Below are 21,413 nucleotides of genomic sequence, written 5' to 3'. Positions count from 1 at the left end.
ACAGGAAAACACCAAAACGCAGGGCTTTAGGGATGCACCGTGCCGCACCGGGTTGTTTATGTTTTGTTATTGTTATTTGTTTCTGTTGTTTTGCTTTGTTTTTGTTGTTTTAATTTTTGTTCTTATTATCCTTTCATGGAGTCATCGTTGTTGTCGTCATCATCATCGTCATAGTCATCGTCGACGTCGACATCGACGACGTCTCTCCAATTACCTCGAGCCTTCCTTTAGCTGAATAGAAGGTAGACACTGCACAATGCTTAGAGACTTCTCAAGTAAGTTCGTCTTTGATTGCCAAAAGGATTTTTGTATTTTTGTTAGAAAAATGGTCTTGAGGGTTTTGTTTTTTTTTCTTCTTTGTGGCGCTGTTGGTTGTTTTGGCTTTAAGGAACAAACGAAACAGATGGCAACATACATTCAGGACGACGTTCATATAGGGATGTGTGATAGAGGAGTGATAGGTATAGGTGGAAGTAGAAGTGGAAGCGCAATTCAATAGGAACCGAGTGGGAATATCCTGCAAGGAAAAAGCAAAGGAAGATGTATAGGATAAAAACGTGTCCTTGTTCTGCCTCCCCTGCTCTTCTGGATGCTCCTTAGTGCTCCTCTCTTGTGAGGAGCCACGGCACAGACATTTGAAATAAAAGACAATGCGAATGAACAAATTAATCTCTTGTTTCTTCGTTCACATTCTTCTTTTGACTGTGCTCTGTGCTCCTTTTTCCTCTATACAACATACCTACTTCTCTTCTTCTTCTTCTGGGTCTATTTTACTTGTTCCTGAATGAATCCCAGGATAATGCCTGTGCGACAATTTATAGTTGATATACTTGGTTGGTAGTCTATGTGCAGTGCAATGCTATGCCACTATGGTGTTCCTGCAGATTGAAATCTCATATGAATTGCTATTGCCTTTGCTTGGCTGGTTAGATGGTTGGCTGGAGCTAGCGCTGGAGCTGGAACTGGATGGCTGGCTGGCTGGCTTGGTGGATGAGTCTGCGGCAGGCACACTCGGTATGACAGGCTATAGTTGGCACGTAATGGAGTACTATACACGACACGTATAAAAATGTAAGAAACGAACAATAACAGAAAATAGAAAAAAATAATTTTACAACGTGTCATAGTTCAGGAGAGAATGTTTTGACATTTTCATAACGGCAGCCATTTTGGATTTCTGAATATCTTGGTTCACATAAGTTTTATGAAAAAATGTTGTAAGAAAAAGTGATAGGAAATTAAGTTTTGAGTTTGAATTTTCTTAACCTTTTTTTCGAAATTTTGATTATATCAGGAGTTAGAAAGCACCTTGGCAGTTTAAATTTTTTATTGAACTTCAGAAAAGTTCTAAGTTTTTTCATTAGACTACATAAAATTGTAAATACTAGTTTTCAATTCCCTGAAACTAAATATTTTCAACTTTCACTGCCAAACTATTTTGTGGGAAAAACTTTAAAAATTACATTTTGTTCTATTTTTGTTCATCTTAGGGAGAAACGAAAATTGAATGTTGGATAAGTGAGTTTTTTCAGCATTTTTTGAAAAATTGGTATCCCATGTGAGAAAGCAGGAAAATTCAATTCGAAGATGATCGCTGAGATTGAGTTATACGAGCTTCGGATGAATTAATGCATTATGAAAGTTATTTTCCTTTTTGTCTAAATAAACAAAAAAAAAAATATAAAAGATTACTCATACGAAATGTGGTGCTATTAGGAAATTGGGATGATAACAATATGGATGAAGAATGTTTTTTTTAATCCTGTTAGAATAGTCAGCTGGAAAGGAGAAAATGTAAAACTACTTGAAGTTATATATTTGGATTTGGTTGCCTTAATTCTTTAGATAGCTCAAAGGCTTCCTTTCATGATAATTATCAAGAAATACAGGTTACGCTTTTGGAAGTAACCTATTTCCACTTATTAACAATAGGGCTCATTCTATGTAATTTATGTATTTATGAAATGCGTCGTTCATTGAATGACAACTCTTTAAAATAAAAAGCACTTCCTTTGGGGACATTCTGCAAAACATTTCGAACCAGCATTCCGAGCGTATACCAGCTTTGAGCTTGTTAATATTCTATAACTTGCTGGCATAAACTTTTCTTATAAAATAATGGCACAAAACAAAAATGCTACTCCAAATAACCTTTTCGGAAAATGCATCAAAATAGAAGATTTTGAAGTTTTTTGTCTGCATTTGTAGAAAGACAAAGTACAACAAAATCCACATATTTCATTTCAATGAACATCAATATAAAGCGTCATTTCAATGTGTGTTAACTCATAGTTACACACATTGAATGAATAACGTTTCTAATTAAAGTTTTTCTGTCAAAATCAGGTTAAAAATGGCGGAGTAATTAAGTTTTGGGATAGAAGGTGTAACCGTGTATAAAAGTATGTTCCAAACTTATGCACCAAGGTTTAACGTGTGATTTAGGACAAACGAGTAACTACAACATTTCCGAAAAATCTATGTAACATCTCCAGAATATATTTTAGATTATCAAGAAATCTACGAATTACCGGAAAATTTACCTCAGAAATCTGTGAACACTCAGAATAAATCTGATAAATTAGGTATTCGTATTTGTACCATAAATTCTTTTAAGAGACAATGGCAACGTTATTGACATCCTTCATTTCGCATTCAAGTTAAACTTAACAATAGAAAGAAAACTGAAGAAATACAAAAGTTTAGCAATAAGAAGTGTAATGAAAATCTTAGCAAACTAGATACAAATGCGATGCCATTTTGGAATATTGCCAAAATAATTAAAAACAGAAACAGACATACATATTCCAAATCTAGAAAATGGCAATAACTTCCTTTACTTAGACTCAAAAAAGGTTAATGTCGTCAGAACAACTTTTTTTAATAACCATTTAATATCCAAACATCTCAGTGATGATGAAACCAAAAACCTTGTAAGCCAATCAATAAGTTCTATAAACACACAAATTGGTGATACACCTATTGATCAACTGATCACAATAGAAGATGTTAAACATATTGTTTCCAATCTAAAATCAAAGAAGTCTTATGTACTTGACAAAACCAAAAACGAATATATTTAAATGCTACCCAAGCATGGGCTTGTTTTTTAGTCTTTTTGATCAATTCATGTTTAAAAATACAATATTTTCACAAGCTTTGGAAAACAGCTAAGGTTATACCTATACTATCGACCAATAAGTTTGTTGAGTAGTCTTAGCAAAATTTTGGAAAAGATTTTAAGAGAAAAAATATTAAAATTTGCTGATCAATTGAACATTATTCCTTATGATCTTATGAACAATTTTGGTTTAGAAAATTTCACAGTACGACAGTGAATCAACTGTCCTCATTTTACTGGACATAGAAAAAGCTTTTGATATTGTGTGGCACGATGAGATGATCCTTAAACAAGTTTGCTTAGTTTTTTCCAACTTAACTAATACAAATTATTAAAAGTTTCCTGTCTGATAGGTGTTTAGTGTTTATGTTAATAACTGTTCGTAAAATTGTTACGAAGTTGAACATGGTGTTCCACAAGGATCTGTATTAGGGTCCTTCCTTTATGCGTCTGATATCCCAAGATTCCTGAATATTGCAATGGCTGGGAAAAACAGAGTGTGGTAAGGTGTGCCACATTCGCGTAGTACGGCTAAAGAACGAATCTCTGTACTTGACAGTACGACCGAAGTTGGGCTCGAGGGTATACTAATGAGCATTCCTAGAAGCACGAGTATTACGGTTGAACTGTTTAAGGGGAGGAATGCAACTGGCTATCTCTTGAGCATAAGCCTTTAAAATAACGGTAAAAAAGCGTGATGGTGATATTACCGATTAACTAAAATTCTCTCCGGTCAATGCTGTCCAAGAGGCTTAAGTTGGTTGCAGGTGCACCAGCCCAGATATGAGAGTTATACTCAAGCTTTGGACGTATATAAGTTTTGTAGATAACAGCCAGATCAGAGAGGGAGAAAAACTTCTTGCATCGCTTAAGAAAACCAAACATCTTGAGGTATTTTTGGAAGCATGTTTTACAAAAGGTGGTTGGTGATACACATACCAAAAATATTTAGGGAGAACAATGTATTGGATTAGAAGTTGCAGACAGGAGATCATTAATAAAAATGAGAAAGAGTGTTGGAGATAAAACAGAGCCCTGGGGCACACTAGCATTTATTATGTGGTTTTTAGGCTTGAACCCTTCTAATACTACTTGTATTGAACGATCCAAAAGCTAATTACTAATTCAATGAAGCAGGGATTCGTGAAGACCGGAAGCACGCATTTTCGATAAGAGAGCTTGATGCCAAACCCTATCAAATGCTTTTGAAATATCAAGTGCAATAAACTTACTTTCTCCAAAACGATGTAAAGGTTTGATCCACTGTTTTCTTGAGATCACCAGTGGACCTATTGCTGCAAAAGCCGTACTGCCGCTTATAAAGAAGATTTCGGTCTTCGAGATATTTCTTAAGCTGATAATTTACCAGCGTTTCCATGACCTTGGAAGGAAGGACGTAAGTGCAATTGATCGATAATTCCTCATGTTTTTTACAAATGACCAAAAATTTGTTCTGCCTTTGGGACATTGCAGTATTTGTTGCCGTAAATTTTAGTCATGTAAAAATTTGGTCCGTCGAATACAGGCGTTTCAGGCCTTCCTGGATTGCTTGAACTTATTCCGGTTTTCCTCAGTTACTCGAAGATAGGCCTTACAACAACGGAAACTTACGTTCCCAGGAGAAATAAAACTTGTGATCGTATCTGCGCTGGCGTCAAAGTCACTATCGAGGAAGCATTATGATTCTCCAATTCTTTTTTACTGTGAATATGTGCATTTTGCAAATGTTTGTTGATTTATTTTCCTTGAGGAAAAAGAACGTGCCAGGAAAATTAATAAGAAAATCAATAGAATCAAAAATAAAATTAATTAAATTGAATTCTTTTTTGACAAAAGTTAGAAGTCAAGTATTTTTTTTTTGTAAGAATTGCTAAATTTAATAAATGGCTGACATGATGAAGCCTTTTGGAGCCACCACTAGTACGTGTTATTTCGGTTTTCTTCTAATTAATTTTTTAACTTCCCATAGGAAGTTATGGTAATGGGTCCGATTTGTCAAATTGAAAATTTTGACATTTCTCGACGTTTCAAGGTCCCTAGAGTCGAAATAAAAGATTTTTAGAAAGATGTCTGTGCGTGCGTGTGTACGTACGTTTGTACGTCCGTACGTCCGTACGTCCGTATGTCCGTACGTCCGTACGTCCGTACGTCCGTACGTTCGCGACGTTTTTTTCGTCGTCCATAGCTCAAGAACCAGAAGAGATATCAACTTCAAATAAATTTTGTTATACAGATAATAAGGCAGAAAGATGCAGAAAGGGCTCTCAAGAAAATTGCGTGGGTGGTTTTTTCACTATAGCAGGTTGAAAAAAAGGTGAAAGTTTTGGTTAACCCTAAATATCTTACGAACCAAAAACGCTAGAGACTTGAATTAAATTTTATAAAATATATTGTAACGTGATACCAAACAGATGTATTTTTTGAAAAAAATCAATATAACGGTTTTTTTATAAATCAATAAAACTGAAAAAAAAAATTTGTCACCTCCAAAATTTTACGACTGAAATATGATTTCATCTCTAAAACAATTTTGTGCAACGAAGAATAATGTTTTTGACATCTGATAACATTTTGACAAAAATTGAATTGACAGTTTTTATTACAAATTTATTATTAGAAAAAAAAACCTAAATAAAAATGTATAAAAGTTGGTAAAAATTGATTTTCGACTCAAATATCTTTTCAAAACTTTGAGATATTGGCTTTAATTTACTTTTATATTTCAAAACATCTTGTTGTCAACATTCAGTTAAAGTTTGAAAAAAATCAATTAGACAGTTTTTGTACAAAAAATTAAAAACCGAAAAACAAATTAACAAAAGTTCGTAAAAAATGATTTTCGACTCAAATATCTTTTAAAAGCTTTGAGATAATAGATTCTAACTAATTTTTTCTTATAAGAAATATTGTTTTCAACATTAGGAAAAATTTTGAGAAAAATCGAATTGACAGTTTTTTTTACAAAAAATAAAACTCTAAAAAAAACAATACCTACTAAAATTTGGTAAAAATTTACTTTCGGCTCTAATAGCTTTTCAAAAATTAAATATATTTGCATCAAACTTATCTTATTTCATAGAAAATATTGTTTTCAATATTCAGTAATTTTTATATAAAAATCCAACAGTCCGTTTTTTTCATAAAAAATAAAATCTACAAAAAATAGAGCGCAAATTTGGTAAAAATACATATAGACAAACTTTTAAGCAAGACAAATCGACAGACAGGATGGGAAGTTATCAGTGTGGGTTGCATCCCAGCCTCTTTTTTTATTAAACAGGTCGATTGAAACCCTGCACCACTTTCTTGAATTTCGTTCTTTAGAACTGCTCTAGGGCAATATTTGTATGCTTAATATAAGCTACAGATTTGGAAGAAAATCCTTAGGCGAGTTCAACGTTCTCTTGCATTTATTCACATTTTTGTCTATCGCAGATGGAAACGCGTTCTGAAGTCGACACTATTTACAAAGGTTTTCGACAGCGTTCAACAAAGTGTTCGATTAAAAAAAGAGATATATGGATTTCAGTCTCAGCTCCTAATGTGGATTTTAGTTTAAAATTTACATTTTTTTAATTATTTCTTAGCTATTTCCAATAATTTGTCGTATGCAAATTTAAAATTGAATCAAATTTGACAGCCTATGACAAAATTGATGAAAACTGTTGTCCACAACATCAGTTTTGCATTAGAAAGAGATAATCTATACTAATATTATAAATTTTAAAGTCAGTTTGTTTGTTTGTTTGTTTGTCCGTGTTTCACGTCACACAGGAGCAATATTATAACATGATTTTTTGTTTTGAGAAGCTGGAAAGTGTTTCAAGCTACTTTTTACAGCGGAAACATATTTTATTCACAACCCATTCAAGCAGAGCCACCGAAAACTCTTATGATTACATGTTCAATATATTCTTTTTTAAGAAAAATACTTAGAAAGAAGGTGCTGCCCGCTTTCGGACCTATCATCGTTGCCTGATATTAGGCGTTCTTTATAAAGACATTTTTAAATAGGAGATGACATAACAAATATTTTTGAAGCCTTTTCTGCTTGCAATTCTAACTTTTATTTGTGAGATTTCTTAAAATCAAACTCTAATTTTTTTTGGAGAAATAATTTTTTCTCAACGTTTTTGAAACATTATTTAAAAAAAATGTAAGTAAAGAAGAAGTATCAAAAAGTTGAGTTGATTTTGATGCAGTTTTTTGTAAAAATGCTATAAACTATCATAAAATAATTTGGCTTTTATTTTTCTATTTCATTAATAAAGGACTCTTTTAAATTCACATCCGGGAGTATTTTTCCCACCTTTTGATCTTTTACAAAAATAAAATGTCTCCAAACTTGTGTCTCCACCCTCCTAATCTCAGATTTTATTTTATTTTACGTTTCTTTTCTTTTCTTTTCTTTTCATTTCATTTCATTATTTATCTCTTAAACTCCCAGACCGTAATAGAATTGAAAATTCTTGATGGTGTGTTTTACTATCTTTTTAACAACAAATCACCCGACACTCCATTTGCATTTTTTATTTTTTTTTTGTTTTCATACAAAATGTGGAAGAAAATGTGAGGAGGAAAATTTGTTTGAAACATTTTCTTTCCGCACCATTAATATCGAATCGAAAAGCTCAAGTCGCTCCGTTCCGTTCGTTCGTTCGTTTGAAAACCGCATATCATAGCAAAATAAAATAACTCACCCTTGATGTTCGGGGTCTTCGTGATAGTCCCCCTTCTGTCTTTGAAAATTGAAACCTTTTACCCTCTAAATTTATCCGATGACGATGATGTTGATGATGATGACGATGACGATGCTTAACGACAATGAGGAAGGCCGACATAGTTTGTATCCTATTTTTATTGGCGGTAATGTCGGTTTAAACACACCGACCACAAGGCTATATCCTTCCATAAAACCTTCCATCAAAGTGATGGAAGGAAATGGACGGAATATTTTTTATTGACACAGATTGGTGATGTGTTTTTTTTGTTGACGGGATTGAGGAGACTTTGACCCCAAACTTGTGCTAAATGCAATGAAGATTTTATGAGATTTGAAAGCTGACGATAGCAAAAAATGAAAAAGAAGAAAAGGTTCGTAATTGGTTTTTGATTCTGTATTTTTTCGTTTCATCGTTTTGGTTACAAATCTGCCTATTTTGGTACCAATTTCGGTGTGAATAAGCTTACAATTTAATGAACCTGCTTGCCTGCCTATACCTATTCATGTACCTATAGGAATGTGGTAAGAGGCATTTTGTACATATTTTGTTAATAAAGAAGAGTTAATGGCTTGAATGTCGAATGTTTAAGGGTTAAAATTGAGCAAGGGCTATACGATTAATGGTCTTATAATTGATCCTAATGGTCTGGAAATAACATCAGAAATAGCTTAGCGTAGTAAATTTTAGAAAATTTATTGATTATTGATAATAAATTCGGTGTTAAGGTAATAAAGGTGCATGTCTAGGTTTCTTGAGCTTTGGTATAAATTACAAATTTCTAATTTGTTTTTGGTCAATAACAGAATTCTTGAATGTATAACCTTAGGTTAAATTTTTTGGTTATTAAAATAAATTGTATACTTCCTTTCTTATTTTTAGTGTTCAATACGGACTTCTGTAACAACCTCAGGTTAGATATTGTAAAAATAGATTTCGGCTCTCTTATTTAAAATGTGCATTATTTTCTAACTTGTCAATCAAATGTAAGGATTTGATTCAACACAAGGCTCCATGTTGTCTCTAAAGCTCTTTAATTCCATTCATATAACGTCTAAGAGATTAAACTGCTTCGCTGAGTTTTTCGTATTAATTTCTAGATTGACGCCTTTGGAATGAGCACTTATTCGACATTTCCAAACATGCTGTTAGGTGCTTAGGATTTTTCCGAAAGTGCAAGACATTTGTCAACCTTTCTGAGTTCAAAACTTGAAAATAGCTCTTATATTTGGGAGGGTGCTCCTAAAATAAGTTTTAGTTTCTTGGGCAGAATCTAAAACCAGAACTCTAAAAATGATAAGCGACTCGAACACCAAAGTTGTATTTCATGTTCTTCGTATTTTGACTGATATTTTATTTGTTAAATTTACCCTCCACCTTAAACAATTCAGCAATAAAACTCACACTTTCAAGAATCCCCATTTGTTAACCCATGAGCTCAGTTTTAAAACTATTGTAAGGTAAAGAGATTCTTTTTTTAACAGCACATCAAGAATGTGGAATATTTTTCCTTCCCATTTTAAAATACCTCCCTTCTTATCTAACTTTCGCACTATTTTAAAACTTCAGACAAATTAAGGGTAGTAGTAAGCACTTTAGTTCGCAAAAATCATAAAAACAAATGTCAGATTAATTCTTTATTAACTGCTTCAAAAATAAGATACAAATATTAGAAAAATTTATTACATGAAATTTGTGGTATGTAATTATTGAAATGGCTGAGAACTTTTGCTAGTAAAAATTATAATAAAAATCAAAAGGTTTTGAGTAAATGGATTTCAACCAACTCGGTTGTCAAAATTCTTACTAAATGTAGTTTAAAGACGTTTGATTCAGTCATCAAAAATATTTGGATGGAATTGACAGTTTTAAGAATGTTCGAGATGAGTTTGAAATGAGGTTGAATTACATATATCGTCAAGTTTTGAAATTTTGTTCGACATTAAAGCAAATTTACTAAATACAGGAAAAAGCTTGAAAATGCAAAATACATTTCAAAGCTAAATTATATGTTCTTACATCTATGAGATTCTGAACTAAGAATTTATATTTTAACTATCAAATGTGACACAAAAAAACTGTCAGTAATTTGCAAAAATCCAAAGCAACGACATCTGATGACAGTTTCATGTATCGCTGTCATCTGACAATGACGTTTCTAGCACTATTTGTCACATAACATTGTGAGTTCATACGATTGTTAGACCCATGGGACAATTTTTGTAACTGTCATATTATAGCAATTTTTGAAGATCTCAAAACGATTCGCGTTCACGCAAATCAACTGAGTTGTCAACTGTCAAAAAACGTTGAAGTTAAAACAATTGTAGAAATTTCATAAGTCTAAAACTCATTATCCTACACGATTTGTCATTTCACATTTTGATTCATTTATAAGGTCAATTTTTAATCATGTCACAAAATAAAATCTTACAGTGAAATTGTTAGATTAGGATAAAATATCCTATCCGTGTGAACAGACAACAATTCATAGAACTTTGACATTTACATCCATTACTAGATCTTTTAACTGTCAGAAACTTGCAAATCAATTTTCAACTATCAAAGAATTGGGTTCAATGGCTAAAAATTTCATAAGACACTAAACCCTAGTTCTATCCGAGCTGTCACACTGACATTTTAATGACATGCATAGTAAAACCATGAAAGAGTTCTCTTCTATATAGATGCTTCATATAGTTCTGTTCCCAACTTCGCTTTGATTAACCCTTTTTATTTTTATTTGCATTTCCAAAAGTTACATTTTATCAAATTCAACAATTTAATAGGAGACCTGTTGCCAAAGACAATAAGTTTAAATTGTAATAAAACAAGCAAGACACAATAATATATCTTCATAAAAACTATTTGATTCAATTGAAAATGACATCGACCTGACACCTCCATTGACAATGCATTCTTAGGCTACTTAAAACAAATATCATAGTAATTTTGTACAACATTTTACTCTCCCTAATATCAATTTAAATAAATTTGAAACTTTGTAAACAATCAGAAAAGTACGATCCATGGAACACAACGACGACGACAATGGGACAAAGACCATGCTCGTTATTGTTGGGCACGTTCCAAACTAATAAAACTTGAGGACATTGGACATACTTTTGCTGTCCATCTTCGTTTTCTTGTCGCGTCCATGGTTGTCGGTAATGTCGTAGGGGGTATGGTGACAGTGACTAAAATCATCAAGAGTAGGTAGCTACTTGGGTAGGTTTCTATAGCTCTGGCAGTCATCCACGCAGCAATTTAGATTTTTGCATAATAATACTTTCGAAAACAATGAACAGTGGGACAGCATAAAATCAAAAATTGAAAGTTGTTAACTAATTTAAAACCAATGCAATTTTTAAGGCCTTAAATAATGAACCTCGTACAATTAAAAATAAGGCGGGCATAACCTGCCATCTTCGACCAATTATTCAACTTAAAATATAGTTTTTCTATTTTGTATCTGTCAACGCAATGTCACATATATGTCAAAATGGAATAGACAAAGCCACCATTTACAACAATTCATATTTATTCAAAGTTCAAAATAAACACAAACGCATACAGAGAGTTGAATTGTTAGATGGGCTCTCACTCTGTTTAAGAAAGTTACATATTTTTCAACTCAAAATTTGTACCTATTCCATCACAAAACTAGCCCACTGTATGCCAGCTCTCATTGCGTCCACTGCAAATTGCTAGCAATTTAGAAAATACAAAATAAATAGCTACGAGTCAGAAATAATAAAAAGAAAAACTATACCTCCAACTTTTCACCAAGAAAACACAAAACATTTCCACACAAGTACCATACACATTATGAGGAGGTATATGAATGTACTTCAAAAACAAGAAAAGCGTGAATAAGGGTAATCAGAGGAAAAATAAAATGACCTTGGATGGTCATTGCCATCAAAAGAAAAACTTCTTATACGTATGGAATTTTTGTTTTCCTTTATTTCTGTTTTGTTTTGTTTTTTTTTTGTTTGTTTTAAGTGCGTCATTAGTCTAGTTTTATGTTAAAAGCCACACAATATATTCTTATGGGTTTCTTGTTTGTTTATAATTATGATTAAAGTTTATCACGCAATATAAGTGTAACAATAATAAGCTGCAGGTGACCAATTAACGTTGAGGGCCTCCAACTAAATGAAAAAGTATAAAACATTGTTAAGTGCATTTGGGTTAAGAAAATTTCAATAGTTTGACTCATAAAACATGTTTTAGTTGTAAATAGTTCACCTAAAAAGGTTAAATAGCACCTGTTTAGGCCTTAAATTTAAAACCTCCATAACAGTTTGAATTTTAAATGGGTGTACATTATTTAAAACTCTTATTCCACCCGTGAATAACTAATAGCTATGGTGTACCTCAAGGGAGACATTTGGGGCCAGCACTTTTTAATTTATTCATAAATATTTTCCCAATCAATTTCATAGGAGGGAAACTACATTACCTACCCTATACTTAGTTAGTTAGTTATTTTTATTGACTTCAAAAGATACAAGAACAAAACAGTATTTTCTTAATTGTAAGATTACACAAGTTTTTAAATGGTTTGGCCGAAGGCCGTCTACCAGAAAAAAGCTGATTAGATACGATTCAATAAAATAATCTTTATAATTAAAATAAAAATTTTCCTCAACGATTCTCGTTCTTTAGCGAAGAGCGTTCAATGAATATTCATACAGAAGGTCCGAACCTAGTTTTCCATTCAAGATGTTGATCGCTTCTTCTAAACTGATTATATCTATCCCAAAATAGCGCTTTCGGAACTCCTTGTGCATTGGACAAACTCCCACAAAATGAAGTACATCTTTTCGTTCTTTGCGATCGCATAACTCACACAATATTGGCAATTCTGGACGGTGAGGAATGTAGTTCAAATTGATAAATTCACCTCTTACTTTAAGTAACAAGATAAGTTTTTGGGTACTGTTTTTGGCCAAGAAGTATGGGTGTTGTGGTTCAAGAAATGGTCAATTTTACTGTAGTAAGATCTGTAAATAGACGCTTCAGCTGCACTCATAAACTTATCGTGTATCATGTTGCCGACTTTTTTCAGCAAGTCATCAAAATTCAACTTAAGCACCTCGATGCTTTCGTCTGTTGATATTGAAAAAGTAGTTGAGCATTCAATAGCCAGTTTCTTAAACTCTTTAACACACCAAAATTTACAACTGATAGCTTGTGTGAGTACTATTCGCGGAATTCTTTCGTCACCCATCGCCAAAGCTCTTGACACGTAAAGCAATTTAAGTGTGTCTAAAAAGAGGGGTCCTATTCTTATTTCAAGATGTAACATATTGTTAAGCGTCGTACTTGGCAACTTGAAAGTACTTTTAAAAAAGAAAAACGGAGGAACTTTTCCACAGCTTCAAACGATCGATACCTCTATACTTGCGCTCCGTAAAACAGTTTTGCAATTGCGATAGCTCGAAATACTTTGTGTTTAGCTATGTGCGAAACGCTGTTTCTTAGAATGCAACTTCTCTACACAGAACACATTTGGATTGTAAATGTTTTTCTATATTCAAAACTCCCAGATACATCAGTTCCGGAATATTCTTTCCTCTTATATCAATACCACCTTTCACCGAATCAGTTATGTATTAGATAAAGAGAAGAGTACTTAAAATGCATCCTTGCTTAACTCCCATTGACGTACCAAACTCATCTGAAGGAGAATATCCATCCCAAACTCGTGCGACATTTTCTTCGTACATGGCTTCCAGTAGCCAGCTTGGAATTCATTTAATATTTGCTCAGATTCGAGCCACTCGTTGAGTCTATTATATAAGACCGAGCCAAGGATCTTAACTGCAGTATTTTAAAATGAGATGCCTCTATAATATGATGGATCTTCAAAATTACCTTTTTTATGCAGCGGAAAAATAATTGCCTTTCGAAAACTCTCGGGGATGTCAGCGGTTTCGAAAATTCTGTTGTACTCCAAAGTTAGAAGCCGTAAGAAATCTGGTACAATATTTTTAAAATATTCATACGGTATTCTATATTCCCCTGATGCTTTATTTTTGTTTGCTTTTTCAATAACTATTTTTACCTCATTATGGGATATAGGCGCATCCAGAAACTCATCAATTATTAAACATATTGTAACGATGGTGCTATGTGTGAAGTGTTGAGCAAACTTGTAAAATGGATTTCAATTGTTCAATGTGCAGTACTGTAGCCGTTGGAATCTTTTTTCCATTCACAAGCATAATTACTTTCCAGAACTCCATAGTGTTTTTCACGCTGTTAACCATTTCTATGTTTTTTTCGTAAAAATTTGAAATTTGAATTTCGCTGTCGCATAGAGGATTCTAAAAATGAGGTTATTGGTCGTTCTGAATAATTTCAAGTACGCAAAAGACAGGTTCCTAGCTCTTATGCAATCACTGTCAAACCGCTTTTGCTTATTTACCAAAACCTTCTTTTTTGTCGATGTTTTTTGGGAGCTGCTTTCTTGATAATGCTCATTAACACGTGCATGTCTAGATTAGCTAGAAAATTGAAAGTTATCTGGGTTTCGAGCTGCCTGTTTAGGTTTTTTTGGAAAAGCTTTCTGTAGCCAATAGACCCTGGTTCTCAACGGACTGTTGCGCCACCTAATTTATTTATTTTTTAATTTCATAGGAGATAAACTACATTACCTACCGTATATACGAGTAGTTTATAAGGCACTGTTTATATCTGTTCAATATTGTTTATTATTTGCAATTACTCAAAGAGTTAGAACTGCCCTTAACATTTTTTTAAAATAATGCTTAAATTAGAAAAATAGGTAAGGATTGTAAAGGAGATACTTGTGCATATTGGTTTTACAGTTTTGATCACAAAAATGGGAATGGGGAAATCGGATTTAAGTAAAGCATCCGGCATTCTTGATGAAACGAGTGAAAAAATAATGTCCATACGTGACAGTTCGCCTGACGTACAAGGTTCTTATAGAAGTTATTGTTTAAGGTGTGGAATCGAAATGGAAAATTTGAAAGAGTTTGTAAAAGTTTTACCTACCGTTCAACATTGAGTTTTTGCAGCATTCAATAAAACAATACTGTCATCTTCGTATGTTTCACCTACTCAAAGCACTTTCTTGACATTGTTATGTTAATGATTTAGACAATGACAGTGCAGGAAACGAATGATATTTGACAAGACCACGATAAAATATTGACAGACCAAATTTTTAAGTTTTCCTTTTCGCTATTTGCACGTTTTTCGGTATATTTTTTCATAAAAAACATCCCTTTGAGCTTTAATTTTGACATTGAAATTACATTCGGTAGCGAATGAATGATATTTTGGTTATTAAAGTGGGTGCACAGCATCATTTTATTAGAATAAGTTCAGATATTAACCACAATCAACACTGAATCCCAAAATTCACTTCAAAAATTGTACCGTGGATGTGTTAAGGATGTGTCCGAAAAATTCTAAAACTAAGGGCGATGGCACAATTTATAAAATTGAATAGAATATTTTTACAACTTTGTATATAAAAACCGGGAATAAATTTCTTGTCAAAAAAAATATTAAAAGTTTATAAAGGAACGAAAGAACCTTTAAATTTAATATACCTATGCAAAAATGATTGCATTGGAAACATATTCATTGAGTACTATTTGCGGAAGAAAACTAAGGGTCAATTTTGACATTTTTACTAGAATACACACGTCAAAAAATAACTCTGAAACCATTTAGAACTCATTCAACGGATTCTGTAATCTGTATGAATGTTTATATTTGCATAAAAGAAGTCCTTAAGTAAGCAACAAGCGAATGACGATAATTTTGTAAGATAACAATTTTCAGGAACGGCATTAAAAGAAACATCACTCAAAGATTATGGGGTAATCTTATTAACTTCCCATAGGAAGTTATTGTAATGGGTCCGATTTGTCAAATGGAAAATTTTGACATTTCTCGACGTTTCAAGGTCCCTAGAGTCGAAATAAAAGATTTTTAGAAAGATGTCTGTGCGTGCGTGTGTACGTACGTTCGTACGTCCGTACGTCCGTACGTCCGTACGTCTGTACGTCCGTACGTCCGTACGTTCGCGACGTTTTTTTCGTCGTCCATAGCTCAAGAACCAGAAGAGATATCGATTTCAAATAAAGTTTGTTATACAGATAATAAGGCAGAAAGATGCAGAAAGAGCTCTCAAGAAAATTGCGTGGGTGGTTTTTTTACCATAGCAGTTTGAAAAAAAGGTGAAAATTTTGGTTAACCCTAAATATCTTACGAACCAAAAACGCTAGAGACTTGAATTAAATTTTATATAATATATTGTAACGTGATACCAAACAAGTATATTTTTTGAAAAAAATCAACATAACGGTTTTTTTAATAAATCAATAAAACTAAAAAAAAATTTATCACCTCCAAAATTTTATGACTGAAATATGATTTCACCTCCAAAACAATTTTGTGCAACGAATAATAATGTTTTTGATATCTGATAAAATTTTGAGAAAAATCTAATTGACAGTTTTTTTATAAAAAATAAAAATCAAAAAAAAACATTACTCAAAGTTGGTAAAAATTGAATATCCATTCAAATATCTTTTCAAAAACTTAAAATTTAGGATTCAAGCTTAATTTATCTTATAAGGAATATTGTTTTCAACATTTTGAAAAATTTTGAGAAAAATCGAATTGACAGTTTTTTTACAAAAAATAAAAACCTAAAAAAAAATTAATAAAAGTTGGTAAAAATTGATTTTCGACTCAAATATCTTTTCAAAACTATAAAAATATTGGCTTTAAACTAATTTTTTCTTATAAAAAATATTGTTTTCAACATTCGATAGAATTTTGAAGAAAATCGAATTGACGGTTTTTTTACATAAAATAAAACTCTAAAAAAAAACAATACTAAAACTTCGTAAAAATTTACTTTCGACTCAAATAGGTTTTCAAAACTTAAAAATATTGGCTTGAAACTTATTTTATTTTACAGAAAATATTGTTTTCGATATTTAGTAATTTGTATATAAAAATCCAACAGTCCGTTTTTTCATTAAAAAAAATCTAAAAAAAATAGTACGCAAATTTGGTAAAAATTGATACGAGTACATATAGACAAACTTTGAAGCAAGACAAATCGACAGACGGGATGGGAAGTTATCAGTGTGGGTTGCATCCCAGCCTCTTTTTAATTTTAAAGTTATTGAATCTAAAATTATTTTTCATATGGTTAGCAACAACTTAAACTATTATATTATTCCGGTTTATTTAAATTGCAATGATTGGCTAAGTGATTTCGATGAACTAGTGGAATTTATGAATAATACTTCTCTTGACAATGTGTTAATCGTCGGTGATTTAAATGTGGTGAATATCAAAATTCTTCCGCTAATATTTTACGAGTTGCACTGGCCAAGAGTAGATTTTCTAAAGATAAAATTTATAACCGCAACGGGCGGAGTTTAACAGAATTTTTTTGAAGTTTTCGGTCTATTCGTTTTAAATGGGTCTTCTAATAGTGATGCATGTGGCGAATTCACTTTTGTTAGTGGGCAGGGACAATCCGTGATTGACATTATCGATGACTTTGAAGTTGCACTTGTCAACTATTCGGCTCATTTTCCAATTGTTATTAAAATTTAGATAACGGAGCCAAACCAGCTAGCTACACCTTCTAGTTTAGATAAGCTGAAGTGGTCGGAGAACAATGCAACACTCTATAGAAGCCTCCTCTCTCGGCACTTACTATCTCTGCCCAACAATCCGCAGTCTCGTGTGAAATGGTGTGTGGAAGTATAGAACGGGTTATAAAGACTGCAGCCCCTTACGCGTTGAAGAGTACACACACTTTTATAGCTAAAAATGTATGGTTTGATAAGGATTGCAGAAATCTCCGTAAACTTTCGTTTGTTTACTTAAAACTGTTTAGAACGACCAATTCTCAATTTTTCAAAAACATCTATCTTCGCGTTAAAAATGATTTTAAAAAAATGTGTTCAGTTAAGAAAATCACCTATTTAAAAAACTTGGCTCAGAAATTGGAAAACTGTACAAACTCAAAGATATTTTGGGAGACAGTGCGCGAACTTGGTGGGCGCAATCTTGGTGGGCGCAATCAGGGTATGAGGCTCTCTTTAGAAGCTAAGACGTTAGCAGCTCATTTTAAAACTCTACTCTCAGTTGATGAAGACCTTCATACCTTTGATTACGCTGATACTAGAGTCAACGAGCTGGATTTAGAATTCTCATTGCCCGAATTGGAAGTAATGCTCCAAAAACTGAAAAATAGCAGGCTCCTGGCCTAGACGGCATACCAGTCGAGTTTTATAAAAACAGCAATAATGATTTTTTTTTCAGTTCAGTTCAGTTTATTTACTTTTTCTTTTACATTAAATATAGGCAATATAAAATTCAAACATAACAATTAGGTAATTAAATCTTGATTAAAAAAAATAAAAATCAAAAAATTATAAATGTACTATATTAAAACTAATTGTAAGTGTTTTTCATAATAGAGAACGAAAAAGAAGGTACAATCTGTTGTCCTATGACAAGAGTCGGAAGTACCTAATAAGTATAACTTAATCATAAATTTAAATCGAATTACATAAAAAAGTGTTGTGGGGTATCATATGAAAAAGAAAATCTAAGATTATTATTATTTTTTTTTGCTAAGGGAAATTAAATGTGAAAATACAAATTTAAACCATAATTCTGATGATGTTATTGACTTCTTCAAAATCAAAGTTAAAAAGCCATTTTTTAATATTTTTATTGAATAAATGAGCAGAACGAATGCTTCTAATGTCAAAAGGTAACGCGTTAAAAAGTCTAGGTGCTACCGATGTATAGAAGTGATAAAAAGAAATTAAACTTGTCTTCACAAAATCATTTTAAGAAAATTACTTCGGGTGAATGCTTCCCCGTTTAAAGACTGGAACGAACTAGCTTACTCTTACGAAACAAGTTTAAACTTATCAGAAACTAATGTGACCGATTGGCAGGCTCAGTTTGATGATGTGATAGCTAAGGTGGATCACAAAATGTTTCTGGATAAACTTTCCAGAGCATCTTCATCTACTTCAAGAGCTTTTAATAGTCATTTAAATCACCAACTGCCCTCGGAAGTCTCTTACTTTAGTAATGAATTTTCAGCCTCGTTGAAATTTTAAATTTAAACTTTGTACCTCATCGACCAGACTTGCCCCAGCTATGTGATCTATGTAACGGAAGAGTGAATGAAGATATTTACCATTTCGTTGCTGCTTGTCCTATTCTACAAGAAATTCGTCGGTTGCATTTTCGTGACAGTTTTATATCCTTGGAAAAACTTTTTGAAATTTTAAATGGAGCAATGTGCTGGCGCAACCTCTTTAAATATTGCCAACATGCTCTTTCTTACCGTAACAGTTTCACACATTAAACCTAGTCGATTACCCGCTTATTGCAGTTTAAACCAAATTTTATACCTAATAATTTATTGCTTTGTTGCTGATCATACAAAATTTGATATTATTTCTTTTGTGTTTCAAATCACGTTAAAATTGATATCATTGTTTTATATAAATATATTTCTTCATATCTTTTGCTACTTATTTATTTTTTATATTTTAAAGTTTTGCTTTTTTATTATTTCTTTTATTTTTAAATCATATATGAAATGTCATCTCAGGCAGACGGCAGTATTGACATGTCCTTATTCTTAAGTATAAAAATTTGTAAACTTTGTGATGAAAATATAAGGAATTTATCTATCTATCTATCTATCTATCTTATTTGTATTGAAATTTAAAAAAAAACTATACAAATCTCCCAATTTTAGACCATGTCTGCATTTGAAAGATATTCTGTTGGTTAGAATTACATTGTTTTTGAACACGCCCATACAATCTTCAAAGAATAGCAATTTGATTAGTCAGAGAATTAAAATAAAAAATGTGTTTGATTTTTTCATGATTTTACACACACTCTGTCACATAGAGTCCTCTGCAGCTTGTAAGCAAATCGAAATGTCAGAAGTGGTTTCCCATCTTTGTAATTGAGTATTTTTGGTTCTAAATTTAATGATATTATTTTAAGCTGTCATTCATTTTCTAAATCCAAAGCTCAATTGCGTGAATTTAGAATTTAGAAAAACGTTCTTATGAATTAGTTGAAGATAGACAGAAGAGAGAGGGGGCAATAAAAAGATCAGTGGTTTTAGACATCCAATACTACTCGTATTGAAAGTCAAAAAAGATAATTTCTATTGAAAAAAAAATATATTTGCCGGGGATTTGTGTAAGGATCTTTAAATAATACACCCTTCATCTCGTAATTTATCAATATGAAGCTATTTTGACAGTTCAGACAACATAATCAATTAAGTACTTTTTAGGTTGACAGATTTGTTAAGTTTAAAGAGAAAGACAGCTTTAACAAATATAAATACAAATTTTAATACTTTTACAATCGGGTTACAGGTCCTGTTGCCAAACCTGGCAGCACTAATTTCGATTGACATCAAAAAATGACAGATCGTTAGCGCGCCCTTTTAACAAAAAATTTCTGAATTCTTGCAAATTCTTTCTTTCTCCATCTTACTATTGATTGGTTAAGACCTGCCTTCGATCGTTAAAACCTCGTGGCTTAGCGATCAAAAAAAGTAGCAAAATCAAATAAAGTTATCTTTCCTTAAGAAGCAAACTAATTGTAAGTTAATTATACTTATTATAAATACACATGTACATTGTACATACATAAATGTATAAAATTAATATATATATATATAATATTCTGTAAATATATTCTGTAGGAATAAAAGTTTTCCCTTCAAGAACCAGAAAGCTGTTTAATTATTAAAGGAAGGATATCTCCAACAAATCTTTTATTCAATTAAGACGCCCTGAGCAGAGTGTTTATCACCGACAGCATCAAGCCCTCAGCGCTACCATTGAATTCATCGCCATTGGAGTCTATCTCCTCACCACTGAGTCCACCATCACCAGCAACGAACGTGTCAGCATTAGCACTGAGTTCATCGATACCACCGACGTCCCTGTTCCCAGTATATATTCCAGCATCGGCAGAACTGATTTTATCACCACCAGCATTGAATTATTCATCACTGGCACTGAGTTTATCATCGCCATCGCATTCTACATCCTCATCAGCTCACCACAGTGAGACCATAACCTATCATCATCCGTTTCATTACGGCCAGCATAGATCTTATCACCGCCAGCATTGCATTATTCAACACTGGCACTGGGTTGATCATCGCCATCGGATTGTACATCCTCACCAGTTTATTACAGACATTAAAATCTTCAAACGCGCCCTCGCACCTCATTATACGTTCCATCAGGGCCAGCATCAAGCTATTCACCACCAGCACCGAGCTCATCAATATCGGCGTTGTTTTCATCACCGCCAGCATCGATTCACTCAACGCTCGTACAAAGCACAACATCGACATCAGCATCTGCAATTCCAACAGCGTCTCCACGTCATCGTCATCAACAAAACCCGAAGGACGTAAGGTAAGTCCAAGTAGAAACGTAGTTATTATTATTTTCTCTATCTCTGCGTACTATTTATAAGAAAGCTCA

At 32.6% G+C, this 21,413-nt stretch overlaps 2 protein-coding genes across 5 annotated transcripts in view; one reads left to right on the top strand and one right to left on the bottom strand.

Annotated features, from left to right (window-relative positions):
* The window catches only part of LOC129945480 (uncharacterized), a 225,656-nt gene that overhangs the window by 37,851 nt on the left and 166,392 nt on the right, over positions 1-21,413 (bottom strand). The gene's annotated exons all lie outside the window — the stretch shown is intronic.
* LOC129944061 (uncharacterized) lies at positions 870-21,343 on the top strand. Its single transcript, XM_056053220.1, has 2 exons — positions 870-1,014; positions 20,703-21,343. The coding sequence occupies exons 1-2, from the start codon at positions 870-872 to the stop codon at positions 21,341-21,343; spliced, it is 786 nt and encodes a 261-aa protein (XP_055909195.1).

Source organism: Eupeodes corollae, chromosome 2 (genome assembly GCF_945859685.1).
Source record: "Eupeodes corollae chromosome 2, idEupCoro1.1, whole genome shotgun sequence".
Classification (NCBI taxonomy): Eukaryota; Metazoa; Arthropoda; class Insecta; order Diptera; family Syrphidae; genus Eupeodes; species Eupeodes corollae.
Note: the sequence above shows the minus strand (reverse complement) of the source record. Positions and strands in the feature narration are given on the sequence as shown.

What these genes read in the sequence shown, in the direction of transcription:
- LOC129944061 (XM_056053220.1), top strand. Translation starts at nt 870, where the DNA reads ATGGTGTTCCTGCAGATTGAAATCTCATATGAATTGCTATTGCCTTTG. An exon ending in GTCTGCGGCAGGCACACTCG is followed by an intron (nt 1,015 to 20,702) that starts GTATGACAGGCT and finishes TATTCAATTAAG; the next exon opens with ACGCCCTGAGCAGAGTGTTT.